Source organism: Pipistrellus kuhlii, unplaced genomic scaffold (genome assembly GCF_014108245.1).
Source record: "Pipistrellus kuhlii isolate mPipKuh1 unplaced genomic scaffold, mPipKuh1.p scaffold_m20_p_192, whole genome shotgun sequence".
NCBI classification, from domain to species: Eukaryota; Metazoa; Chordata; class Mammalia; order Chiroptera; family Vespertilionidae; genus Pipistrellus; species Pipistrellus kuhlii.
The window spans coordinates 22,427-35,122 of NW_023425507.1; the positions used below are offsets into that span (position 1 = coordinate 22,427).

General features: G+C 71.4%; 1 protein-coding gene across 1 annotated transcript; it reads left to right on the top strand.

Annotated features, from left to right (window-relative positions):
• Positions 1-1,474: 1,474 nt before the first annotated feature.
• Positions 1,475-12,012, top strand: LAD1 (ladinin 1). The gene is made up of 10 exons (XM_036443610.2): positions 1,475-1,566; positions 5,118-5,276; positions 6,261-6,608; positions 6,720-7,377; positions 8,200-8,319; positions 9,094-9,137; positions 9,619-9,682; positions 10,887-11,036; positions 11,431-11,517; positions 11,717-12,012. The coding sequence occupies exons 1-10, from the start codon at positions 1,532-1,534 to the stop codon at positions 11,882-11,884; spliced, it is 1,833 nt and encodes a 610-aa protein (XP_036299503.1). The 5' UTR covers positions 1,475-1,531; the 3' UTR covers positions 11,885-12,012.
• Positions 12,013-12,696: the final 684 nt, after the last annotated feature.

Below are 12,696 nucleotides of genomic sequence, written 5' to 3' on the forward strand. Positions count from 1 at the left end.
TGGCTGTCCCATGTGACTCCCACCCCAGCTGGTTGGGGCCGGGGATCCCCGCACCCCCAGCGGCCGCCTCGGGGAAGGAGCAGCCGGGAGTTCCAGAGCCTGTGGTCCGTCCTGGGGGCAGGGAGTGACCCCTTGGGGCTGCGGGCTGGGAAGTCCAGGGACTTCCTGTGACCGGAGTCTCCGCGGGCTCCCCCAGGAAGTGAGCGTGGTCTGGTTAACACGGGGAGCACGTCACCGGGAATGTCCCCGTTCGGAGGCCTCTCCCCACCATGGCCCTGACCTCCAATCCCACCTCGACCTCCTGGTTCAGAGGTCGATGCTCAACCCCTGGCGTGAGAAGGAGTTTACGTTTAAACACTGGCTCTCCGAAGAAATGCCAGCCGCTGTGCTGCTGGTATCGGGCTCTGCTGACTCAGGAGCTTGCCCACCACGGCCCTAACCGCCTGCTGGGTACGGCCTGTCCCCGGGCCTCACGGAGGGGCCCCGGGCGGGTCCTCTTCCCTCTCCTTCCTCTCCTCCCCTGGAGGCAGCAGATGCTCAGGCCTCTCCTGGCCCCTGCTCATGGGGGGCCTCTCAGGGGGGGGACCCCGGGGCTGTGCCTGGCTCCTCGCTGGCCAGGTGACCGGCCTCGCAGCCCTGGTCCCAGGGAGGACGCTGTTCCCCCTGAGAGGCCGGTGCGGGCAGGAGCAGCCGCACCCGGGCCCAGCGGGCAGGCGGGGGGCCGGGTGGAGCCGGGTGTGAGTGGCCTCAGGTGGCCCCAGATCTAGGCCCAGCTCCCGGGTGCGCTCCCTCCGGGGGGGGGAAGCCGGGCCTCCCACACCCGCGCCTCCGCCAAAGTCCAGCCCCGGCGCCGGCGCCGGGACAGAGCCCCCACCTCGGGTCTGTGCCCTGGGCACCCCAGCCCCCCCCCCCGCCCCCGGGGGTTCCCCCCAGGCCCCCCAACCCCCAGAGACCCCGGGGGTTCCTCCCGGCCCCCCAAGACCAGGGGTGTTCCCCCCAGACCCCGGGGGGTTCCCCCCCACCCCCCAGACCCCGGGGTTCCTCCCCGCCCCCCGCGACCCTGGGGGTTCCACCCCCACCCCCCAGACCCCGGGGTTCCTCCCCGCCCCCCGCGACCCTGGGGGTTCCACCCCCCAGCCCCGCAGACCCCGGGGTTCCCCCCAGACCCTGGAGACCCCGGGGGTTCCCCCAACCCCCCGGTCCCGCCCAGGGGTCCCCTCGGCGGAGTCTGACCCGGCCCCGCGGGCCCGCCCCGCCCGGCGCCCCGGCCGCCCCGGCACCTGCGCGGAGCGCCCCGCCCCGAGCTGGTCCGACTGGTTCCGGGCAGGAAGCGGCCCCCGCCGCCCGCACTGGCCCCGCGCCGCCTCCTCCTCCGGCGGCGGGTCCAGCGGAGCCGGGGCGGGACCGGGCGGGACCTGCGGGGAGCCACCCCCCGGGGCGCTCCCGGCGGCGAATCAGGGACCGGGGACCGGCGACCGGACCGGCCGGGGAGCGCGCAGGTGAGCGGCCGGGAGCCGGCGGCAGCGGCGGGATGTCGGGCAGGAAGGACTGGTCGGCGCTGTCCAGGTGAGCGGCCGGGGCCGGGGCCGGGCGCGGGGCGCGGGGCTGGGCTGGGGTAGCGGGCGGGGGCGCGGGGCGCGGGGCCGGGGCCGGGGCGCGGGGCTGGAAAGGAGGGCGCGGGGCGGGGGGGCGCGGGGCCGGGGCCGGAAAGGGAGGCGCGGGGCGGGGGGCGCGGGGCCGGAAAGGGGGGCGCGGGGCGCGGGGTGCGGGGTGCGGGCGCGGGGCCCCCCAAGGTCGGCCTGGCCCCCCAAGGCTCCTCCGGGAGCAGAACTGGGGCCACACTGCTGGGGAACCCTCGGGACAGGGTGGGGTTCCGCTCTCCCTCGGCCTCCTGTGCTCCCCTTGGGGGCTGAGGCCACACTGGGGGTTTGGCGGGGCTGGTCCCTGGCCTGGGGACCCCCCTCCACCGCACCTCCCAGCTCTGGGGGCCTGGAGTGGCTCAGCCTGGGGCCCGGAGCGCAGTCCGCCTCACCCTCACCGCTGGGGTTGGGCGGATGGTGGACTGTCCCGGGCAGGGGGAGGGGGCGGGAGGGAGAGGGACATGGGAGCCATCCCCAGGGCTGAGGAGTTCCCGGTCTGAGCACGGCATTCTGGGAGCTTCGGGGCTGGGCCGCCTCCGGGCAGACTCAGTCCCTCTCTGTTCTCAGCTTCCTTTGGGAGGGGAGCCCTCAGAGGCGCAGAGAAGTGGGGCTGGCTCCTGAGGCAGCACCCCTGCTGGGGGGACCCCTCTCGGAGCTGCCCTGCCCACCGTCGGCCCCCCACCCCACCCACCAGTGCGCCGGTGCCCCTACCCCTCCTTCCCCCCAGCAGAGTGCCTCGGACCCAGGCCCCTCCTCCCGACCCGGGCTCTAACCGGCCGGAGGGCCGGGGTGCTAACAGCTGTGTGTGCCTCCCAGGCCTTTCCCATTGAGCCGCCCGGCTCCCCATCCCCTCCCCCTCCTCTTGGGGGCGGGGCTACGGAGATCTGGGGTCTCGGGCTCTGCCTCCCCCAGCCCCTCACTGGGCGGAGCCGGGGGACACACCTGCGCAGGCAGCCCGTGGGCAGCGAGGCCGGGAAGGCAGGAGCCGGCTGGGGGGAGCCGCCGGCTGTCAGAGGCGGCCACACCCCAGGGGAGGTATGCGGGCGGGGCGGCCGCATGGCCTTGGACTCTGCCTGTGGGTCACCCTGCCTGGGCCGCGCGCGGGTGTGTCCCGCCCTCCCCGTGGGCAGACCTGTGCCCTGCAGGGGCGCCCACACACGTGTGCAGGCCTGTCTGTGGCATGTGAAGAGGGCATCTCCATGCCTCTGCCTGGGTGCTCACACACGTGTGCAGGCGTGTCTGGCCTGTGGAGTGGGGATACTCGTGCCTCTGCATGGGTGCTCACACACGTGTGCAGGCGTGTCTGGCCTGTGGAGTGGGGATACTCGTGCCTCTGCCTGGGTGCTCACACACGTGTGCAGGCGCGTTTGTGGCCCGTGGAGTGGGTGTGTCTGTGCTTCCAGGTGCATGCTCTCACACAGTGCAGACATGCTTATGGCATGTGGAGCAGGCCTATCTGTGCCTGCAGAGACGTGCTCACATGTGTGTGCAAGCGTGTCTGTAGCCTGTGGAGGGAGCAGGTGTCTGTGCGGGTGCTGAGCCGGGGACGTGGCGTTTCCGTCTGCGTGTGGACCGTGCTTTGCCGAGTTAGAACGCCAAACCAGACCCGCCTCCCAGGCGCCTGCCGGGGTGTGTGTGTGTGTGTGTGTGTGTCCATGGTGGGCGCTGCGCCCTCCCCGGGCACGGGGTCGGTCGGTCGGCTGAGCTTGTCCCGCTCAGAGGGAGCCGTCCGGCTGGCACAGGGGCGGGCCCATCCCCACGGGGCCCAGGGCGGCTGCGGAGGCATCCTGGACGGGCCCCCTGCCCCCTGCCCCCTGCCAGCCCCACTCAGGGCCCACTCCGCCCCCCACCCCTGCCAGCCCCGCCAGCCTCGGCCCTCGGAGCACCACCGGGGGCAGCTGCCACGGCTCCCAGCTGCTATCCTGCTGGGGAACAAGCCTCTGCAGCTGGTGGGGGGCAGGGGTGGGGTGCGGAGTGGGCCCTGAGGCACTCAGCTGGGAACTGGGAGGAGCCGGGAGGAGGCTGGGAGGTGTGTGGCCCCTGTGGGGAGCGGGGAGCGGGGAGCGGGGAGCGGGGGGCCCTCCTGCCGCTCCCCACACAGGGTGGAACTCGGACACTCCGGCCCGGTGAGGGGGCCGTGGCCAGCCGCGGGCGGGGTGCCTGGTCAGCAGCCTTGGCCTCTCCTCCTGGCCGCCCGTCGTGGGCGAGGCTGGGCCGGGCCGGCTGCGGGGGGTGAAGGTGGATCTGAGAACTCCGGCCCAGCAGTGCCTGGTTAATCATTGTCCTGCCCACCCCCCTCAGGTCTCCCCCCCTGCACCCTCCCCCCCAGGGGCCGCCCCCGGGCTCCCCGACACCTGTCCCCAGAGCCCCCCGGCCAGGAGGGGCCTTGGGGACCCCCATGGGGGACCCTTATGGTGTGCAACCCTCAGGGGCTGAGGACTGGCCCAAGGTCACTTAGCCAGCGGCTGTCTGTTCCTCCTTTAAAACATGCTTTTATTCATTCTGAGAGGGAGAGGGAGCGGGAGATAGAAACATCCATGGTGAGAGAGGATCATGGACCGGCTGCCTCCTGCACGCCCCCCACTGGGGATGGAGCCTGCAACCCGGGCCTGTGCCCCGACCGGGAATCAAACCCCAACCTCCTGGGTCATAGGTCGAGGCTCAACCCCTGAGCCACACCGGCCCCTCCTTTACCCAGAGCAGCTGGGATCACATCCCTACAAGGCAGCCAAGCGGGGTGCGTGGCCCCGAATGAAGGGGGAGCGAGGAAGGGGTGTCAGGGGAAGGAGTGGCCGGCGCCGGTGAGCGTGGCTGGGCCCCCGATGCTGGGAACCCGGGCCCCTCCCTGGGCCGGGCCTGGAGCTCGGAGGTCAGTGGGCTGGCCACTGGGTTTCCCCAAACCGGCTCTCCCGGCTGCTGCCCGCCCTCGGCCCCGCCTGTCCTGGGCGGGGAGCCCCAGGCTCTCAGGGTGCCCCCCGGCTGCCGCTGTGGGCTCCGGGGAGGGGGCGCCCCCCTCTGGGGGTGGGCCAGCCCGCCCAGCACCCTTTCCTGGCGTTTGGCTTGGAGATTCTGTCCTGGGACGGAGCTTCTGTTCCTTTTGATCAGCTGTGCTCTTTTTATATAGTAAATTTCATTTAAAATGCATTTTAATTGATTTCCGTGAGGAAGAGAGAGAGAGAGAGAGAGAAACATCCAGGATGAGAGAGCATCCTGGACCGGCTGCGTCCTGCCACGCCCTCCCCGCCCCCCCCCCCCCCCCCACTGGGGATGGAGCCCACAGCCCGGGCGTGTGCCCCTGACCGGGAATCGAACCCTGACCTCCTGGGTCATAGGCTGACGCTCACCACTGAGCGACACTGGCCGTTCCCCACACTCAGTGTGTTATCTGCACAGACTGCACGTGGGCGCAGCGCCCGTGGCCACCGTAGAGGGCGCCCCGGGGAGGCCTCGCTGACCGCCCCCTCTCCCCGCCCGCAGCCTGGCCCAGCAGCGGAGCCTGGAGGACGAGGAGGAGCAGCGGCGGGAGCGCCGGCGCCGCCACCGGAACTTCAGCTCCGCGTCCGAGGACGAGCAGGCGGCCCGGTCCGCCCCGCCCGCCCCGCCCACCCCCCACGGCGGGCGGCCGGCCTCCGACAGGTGCGTGGGCGGCGGGTGCGTAGGCGGCGGGTGCGCCGGGCCCTGCGGCGCCTCCTCCGCCGGGAGAGGTCTCAGGGGGCGGCTCGGGGCGCGAAGAGGCAGGTCTGGTCCCCCTCGGTCCCCACCGGACAGGACCCCCTCCGTCCTACATTCCCCCCCAAGACCGGCACCCATTCCCAGGTGGACGGACACACACGGCGGCAGAGCGTCCACCGGGAGGGCGACCCCCCGGAGGGGCAGGGCGGGGGCTTCCGTCCACTCTGCCAGGCTCTGTGCCTGTGCGGCCCCCACTGACCCAGCCTGCGCCCCCAGCCTCGGGCTCTCCAATCCCCTTCTTTTAAAAAAAATATATATATATCTTATTGATTTTTTACAGAGAGGAAGGGAGAGAGATAGAGGGCTAGAAACGTCGATGAGAGAGAAACATCGACCAGCTGCCTCCTGCACGCCCCCCACCGGGGATGTGCCCGCAACCAAGGTCCATGCCCCTGACCGGAATCGAACCCGGGACCTTTCAGTCTGCAGGCCGATGCTCTATCCACGGAGCCACACCTGTCTTGGCTCCAATCCCCTTCTAAGGGGAGGCTGGTCTGGCCAGCCAGTTTTGGGGTGTGAGGGCCAGGAAGACTGGGGCCCAGGGTGTCCCCAATGTCCCCCTATTTTTTAAAAATTTTTATTGATTTCAGAGAAGGAAGGGAGAGAGAGAGAAAAACATCCAGGATGAGAGAGAATCATGGATCGGCTGCCTCCTGCACGCCCCCTAGTGGGGATGGAGCCCCCAACACGGGCCTGTTCCCTGACTGGGAACCGAACCCTGACCTCCTGGTTCCAAGGCTGATGCTCACCACTGAGCCATGCTGGCCGGATGGGGTGACTTGTAGGAAGGCCATGTCGGACGCCCCGGATGTGACCCTCATCTGAGTGACGGTGGGGTGTGGGGTGTCCACGCCCGCTGACCCTCCCTCCCCCCATCTTCTGGCCCAGGCTGCCCAGCGTGGAGGAGGCCGAGGTGCCCGCACCCCCGCCCGCGGCCCCCGAGGATGAGGCCGAGGAGGTGCAGGCCATCCTCAGGACGCGGCGAGAGCGGAGGCAGCGGCGGCAGGGGGCGGAGGCCGCCCAGGCCCCCCTCGGCGAGCGGCTGGAGGCCCAGGAGGGCGCAGGGGACAGCCCGGGGCCGTCCCTCACCCCCGCGCCCCGCAGACTGAGCCGGGAGCAGCAGGCACCGCGGGCCCCGGCGGAGGAGGGCGTGGCCCCCCGAGAGCCCGGGGCCAGGCGGAGGGGGGTCCCGGAGAAGCCCCCGGCCGCAGAGAAGCAGCCCCCCGGCCCGGAGAAGCCCCCGGCCACAGAGAAGCAGCCCCCCGGCCCGGAGAAGCCCCCGGCCGCAGAGAAGCAGCCCCCCAGCCCGGAGAAGCAGCCCCCCCGCCCGGAGAAGCCCCCGGAGTTGAGGCCGGGCCCCGAGGAGACCCCCGTCCCCGAGCGGAGGTTGGTGCTGGCGAAGACGGACGCCTGGGAGAGAGGGCCGAGGCCGGCCAGCGGGGGGCCCCCCGAGAAGCAGCAGGCCCCCCCGGGCAAGGCGGCGGGTGCGGAGAGGGGACGGGTGTCGGAGAAAGCACAGATCTTCGAGAGGGCGAGGGTCTCCGAGACAACGAGGGTCCCCAGGAGGACCATGGAGCAGCCCCAGGCCGGGGAGCAGCCCCAGGCCCGGGAGAAGCCTCCGCCCAAGAAGAAGGAGGAGCAGCCTCAGCCTGGGGAGCAGCCTCGGCCCAAGGAGAAGCCTCACCCCAAGGAGCAGCTGCAGCCCAAGGAGAAGCCTCAGCATCAGGATCGGCCTCGCCCCAAGGAGAAACCTCAGCCGGAGGATGAGCTGAAGCCCGAGGAGAAGCCTCAGCCCGAGGATCGGCTTCGGCACAAGGAGAAGCCTCAGCCTGGGGATGAGCCTCCGCCAGAGGAGCAGCCTCAGCCTAAGGAGAAGGCCCAGGAAAAGCAGCCGGTGGCCGGGGAGAGCCAGAGAGCCAGGGTCCTCGGCCGCCTGCCCTCCGCAGAGCCGGGGGTGTGCACCCCTCGCACCGTGGCCTCCCGCCTCCCGCCCATCACCCTCCAGGTGGGCAGAAGCCCCACCCCAGTCCTACCCCGGTGCCGTGGCCCCCTGGCCGTCTCCCGTCCCCCAGCTTCAGGCTGGCTGGGGCCGTGTCCTCTCTCTCTCTCCCTGCTCCCCGTCACCATCAGAACAGGGGGACCCCAGGGCAGGGGCATCCGCTGGGTCACGGGAGCGAATCCTCCCTCACCCAGGCCCTGGATTTCGGGGTTCCCCCCCCCCGGAAGTCCCCCAGCAGCTGTGCCTGGCGGCCGGGCTCCAGGGAGCCGTGTCTCCCATCCCCATAGCAGAGGCAGACCAGGACCTCCCCCGAGGCCCCCCCCTTCCTCCCGCAGTTCCCTGGATGGGCTGGGCTCTGGGCTGCCCCCTGTTGGGGCGGCCGGGGCTTGGGCCCGTGGTGGCCAGGGAGGGCAGTTGGGGGCGATAAGGTCTGCAGGGGAGGGCAATGGGGGCAATCAGCCCTGCAGGGGAGGGCAGCCGGAGGTGACGGGCCTGCAGGGGAGGGCAATGGGGGCGATCAGCCTGCAGGGGGGGGCAGTTGGGGGTGATCAGCCTGCAGGGGAGGGCAATGGGGTGATCAGCCTGCAGGGGAGGGCAATGGGGGCGATCAGCCTGCAGGGCAGGGCAATGGGGGTGATCAGCTCTGCAGGGGAGGGCAGTTGGGTGTGATCAGCCTGCAAGGGGGGGGGGCAGTTGGGGGTGATCAGCCTGCAGGGGAGGGCAGTTGGGGGTGATCAGCCTGCAAGGGGGAGGGCAGTTGGGGGTGATCAGCCTGCAGGGGAGGGCAGCTGGGGGTGACCAGCCTGTGTGACGAGCCCCCTCGTCCAGGTGAAGATTCCCAGCAAGAAGGAGGAGGAGGGGGAGGAGGAGGATGACGCCTTCTCGCCCGCCGGGACCACCTACAGCAGCTCCCTCCGCAGGTCCAGCCCCCGGACCATCTCCTTCCGGGTGAGCCTCGGGCGGCACCCGCTGGCCCATCCATGTGGGCCCGGCCGGGGCACCAGCCTCTGTCACCAGCCAAGGTCCTGGGTCCGACACCAGGAGGACAGAGCGGGCCTGGGGTTCCCCTGGGCCCCCCCCCCCGCCCCTGCAGAGGAGGTGGAGTTACAGGAGGGCAGGCAAACCGCGGCTCTCGGGCCCCTGGAGGGCGGCTCTTCCACAAAAGACCAGGGCCTGGGCGAGTCTGTGTGGGAGACGTGGCATCAGAAGGAGTTTAAGTTTAAAAAACGTGGCTCTCCAGAGACGTGTCCATCGTTGTGCTGTTGGCGTTTGGCTCTGTGGACGGATGAGTTTGCCCACCGCTGGGTTGGGGCATTGTAAGGTGGATATGTATGGACACACAGTAGCAGCCCCACCTGGGGGTGAAATTGGGAACTGCAGGAAGAAAGCTGGAGGCCCCCCCGGGGCTCATGAGCAATGGGGGTGGGGGTGGGGAGGCAGACAGGACAGCAGGGGGTGGCAGGTACCCCCCAAACACCTACAGGGGCCCAAGGAGAGGCTTCCCCCAGGCTGGCCGGCCGGGGGCAGGTGTCTGCTGGACACGGGGGGACCGTCACAGAGGCTTGGCGGAGAGCCGAGCCGTGGGGGTGGGAGGTGGGAGGTGGGAGGAGGGAGGAGGAGGTGCCTGCGATGGGGCCCCGCCCTGGAGGGGGCTGTGGCCTCCCGGGACACCCCCTGCCACCCACGCTCATCGCTCATCGGTGTCTCTCTCTCTCCTTCCAGATGAGTCCCCGGATCAACAACGCGGAGTCCACCCTCACCCGCAGGTCAGGGCCTGGCTCTCCTTGGGGTCACGGTCACAGTCAGCCTGTTTGCCGAGCCACAGGGCGCGTGGTGGGGGGCACACAGGGGGCCACGCTCTCGCCCAGGACCCCAGCGTGGCCGGGAGGCTGGATGGATACCCAGGAAGGGGGAGGCGTCGGCCCCGGGGGCTGGGGGCTGTGTCTGGGGCAGCAGCCGACTCCGAGTGGACCTCAAGATTTCCAGACAGGAAGTGGGGGTGCCTCTTGCCTGGGGGGTGGGGGGAGGTGGGGCCCGCGGAAGGCTGAGTGTGACGAGCCTGCCACGTCTAGCTCGGGGAACACGAGCATGTGACGAAGGGGGTTTCGGGGGTCACTGGGCCGGAGTGGAGGAGGGGGGCAGGGGGTGGGGAGGGCCGGGGGAGGGGAGGTGTGCACCCCCGGTCTGCGGGGGGCAGGGGGCAGGGCCTCACCTGGTCGCTCACCCCGTCCGTCCTTCTGCCGGCAGTGCCAGCGTGAGGCTCCCGGTGAAGTTAGGCGAGAAGCTGGAGCGATACCACACGGCCATCCAGGTGGGGGGCGGGGCAGGACGGGCAGGGCTGGGGGGGCCTGAGGGAAAGGGGGAGGGTGAGGGTGAGGGGGACGGTGAGGGGGACGGTGAGGGGGACGGTGAGGGGAACGGTGAGGGGGACGGTGAGGGTGAGGGGGACGGTGAGGGGGACGGTGAGGGAGAGGGGGACGGTGAGGGGGACGGTGAGGGGGATGGTGAGGGGGAGGGGGATGGTGAGGGGGACGGTGAGGGTGAGGGGGATGGTGAGGGGGACGGTGAGGGTGAGGGAGACGGTGAGGGGGACAGTGAGGGGGACGGTGAGGGGGACGGTGAGGGGGACGGTGAGGGGGACGATGAGGGTGAGGGGGACGGTGAGGGTGAGGGGGATGGTGAGGGGGAGGGGGACGGTGAGGGGGAGGGGGACGGTGAGGGGGACGGTGAGGGGGAGGGGGACCGTGAGGGGGACGGTGAGGGGGACGGTGAGGGGGAGGGGGACGGTGAGGGGGAGGGGGACGGTGAGGGGGACGGTGAGGGGGACGGTGAGGGTGAGGGGGACGGTGAGGGGGACGGTGAGGGAGAGGGGGACGGTGAGGGGGACGGTGAGGGGGATGGTGAGGGGGAGGGGGATGGTGAGGGGGACGGTGAGGGTGAGGGAGACGGTGAGGGGGACGGTGAGGGGGAGGGGGACGGTGAGGGGGACGGTGAGGGGGACGGTGAGGGGGACGGTGAGGGGGACGGTGAGGGGGACGATGAGGGTGAGGGGGACGGTGAGGGTGAGGGGGACGGTGAGGGGGAGGGGGACGGTGAGGGGGAGGGGGACGGTGAGGGGGACGGTGAGGGGGAGGGGGACGGTGAGGGGGACGGTGAGGGGGACGGTGAGGGGGAGGGGGACGGTGAGGGGGAGGGGGACGGTGAGGGGGACGGTGAGGGGGACGGTGAGGGTGAGGGGGACGATGAGGGGGACGGTGAGGGGGACGGTGAGGGGGACGGGGAGGGGGAGGGGGAGGGGGACGGTGAGGGGGACGGTGAGGGGGATGGTGAGGGAGAGGGGGACCGTGAGGGGGACGATGAGGGTGAGGGGGACGGTGAGGGGGAGGGGGACAGTGAGGAGGAGGGGGACGGTGAGGGGGACGGTGAGGGGGACGGTGAGGGGGACGGTGAGGGGAGGGTGTGGGCTGCCCGGCCCCCTGGCGCCGCCTGGTCAGCCATGCTCTCTCTCTCCCCAGCGCTCCGTGTCCGTCAAGGCCCCCGGCTCCGCCCGCACGGAGGTCTTCGTGGCGCCCGTGGGCGTGGCCAGCCGGCGGCACCTGTTCGAGAAGGAGCCGGGGGCCCCGGGGGGCCGGGAGCCGGGCCGGGCAGAGCCCGCCAGCCGCAGGGTGAGGGCCGCACTCAGAGATGTTCCTGTGGGTCTCGGGGAGGGAGAGGGAGAGACATCCAGGAGGAGAGGGCATCGCGGACCGCTGCCTCCCGCACGCCCCCACCCTGGGACCAAGCCGCCCCCGGGCCTGGGCCCCGATGGGAATCGAACCCTGACCTCCTGGCTCAAAGGTGGACGCTCCACCCCGGAGCCAACCGGCCGGGTGCGTGTGTCCAGTTTGGCCGAAGCTGCTGTTGACCTGAGTCACCGTTTGGGGCCTGAGCCCGGTGCCTGCAGCTCCCGGGGGGAGGGAGGTGGAGAGGGGGGGTGTCAGTGACCCTCAGGTCTATGGGGTGCTGCTGGGGGTTTGGGGGGCTCTGGCCTGGCCCCCCCCGACGGAGCCCCTCTTTCAGGACAACCTGAAGCTCTCGGGGGTGGTGACCTCTCGGCTCAACCTGTGGATCAGCCGGACTCAGGAGTCGGGGGACCCGGACCCCCCGGTACGGCCCAGCCCGGCCCCTGACCGCGGGCCGGGGGCCAGGCGTGAAGGGGGTTCCAGGGGTGGGTGCTGGGGCTGGGCAGAGGCCTGTGGGTGGGGAGGGGGGACGCAGAGAGAGGGGCCGCTGGACGGGGAAGGGCGGGGCCCCGAGCCCCCCTGCAGGCCCTCAGTCCCTCTCCCCTCGCCGATGCCCCAAGCAGGAGGCGAAGAAGGAGGTGGCGGCCACCAGTCGGACCTCGTGGGTGAAGAGAGGGGGCTCCACCATGGATGCCGAGGTGAGGGCGACGGAGGGGGCGCCCCACACCCCTGGCCTGCCCTGTGCCCGCCCCTCGCCCGCCCCTCGCCCGCCCCGGCCCCGCACACACTAACTGGCCTGCAGTCGCCCAGTCCGAGTACCCAGAATGCCTTGGTCCTGCTGTCAGGCTGGGGTGCCCCAACCACAAGCCCCGGCAGAGGCCCAGTTGGCTGCACCCCCTTATCCCTGAGAGCTCTGCTCCCTCCAGTCCCACAGACGAGGGGCTGGGCCTGTCTGGGTGTGGGTGAGGGTGCTGATGTGGGGTGTGGGTATGTGAGTGGGGATCTGGGGGCAGGTGTGGGTGGGTGAGGGGCCTGAGGTATGGGTATGGGGGTGTGGGTGAGGGTGAGGGTGTGCCTTCCTGTGCACACCCCTCCCCCCAGCACCCTCCCTCGCTGACAGGTCTGTCCCGCAGGTGTGATGTGAGCGGCAGCTGAAGTCCCGCCTCCCTCGCGCCAGGCCTGCGTCCGTCCGTCTGTCCACAGCTGCGCCCTCGCCTCCCGCTGTCCACACCCTTTCTGCCTCTGGGCCTGGGTTCTGGCGGCTCCTTCTCTCTCAGGCAGCCCCGGGCGGTGCCAGGCTCCCACCGCGGGCACAGCCGCGCCGGGGCCGGCCGCCCTCCGCCTGTGGGTCCTGTCCCCGAGGAGCCTCGGGCTCCGGCTGCTACGGGGCCAGGCCCCCCAAGGTCCCCCCGAATCCGTCCCCCCCAGCACCGCCCTCCCCGCCCCGGGCCCCTCACTGGTCCCTGTGCAGTCCCTGCCCTCCCGCCGCCTCGCCCGCCTCTGCCCCTCTGAGCTCAGGAACAACCAATAAACTCACTCTGGTGTCTGTGACTGGGAGCCGCAGCCCGGCGCCTTCTACGGGGCATCTGCACGGGTGTGTGTG

Excerpts from the sequence above, each read along its gene's own strand:
- LAD1 (XM_036443610.2), top strand. The coding sequence starts at position 1,532 with ATGTCGGGCAGGAAGGACTGGTCGGCGCTGTCCAG. Across the intron at positions 5,277-6,260 it reads GGGCGGCCGGCCTCCGACAG|GCTGCCCAGCGTGGAGGAGG; the intron begins GTGCGTGGGCGG and ends CTTCTGGCCCAG. Across the intron at positions 8,320-9,093 it reads CCCGGACCATCTCCTTCCGG|ATGAGTCCCCGGATCAACAA; the intron begins GTGAGCCTCGGG and ends CTCTCCTTCCAG.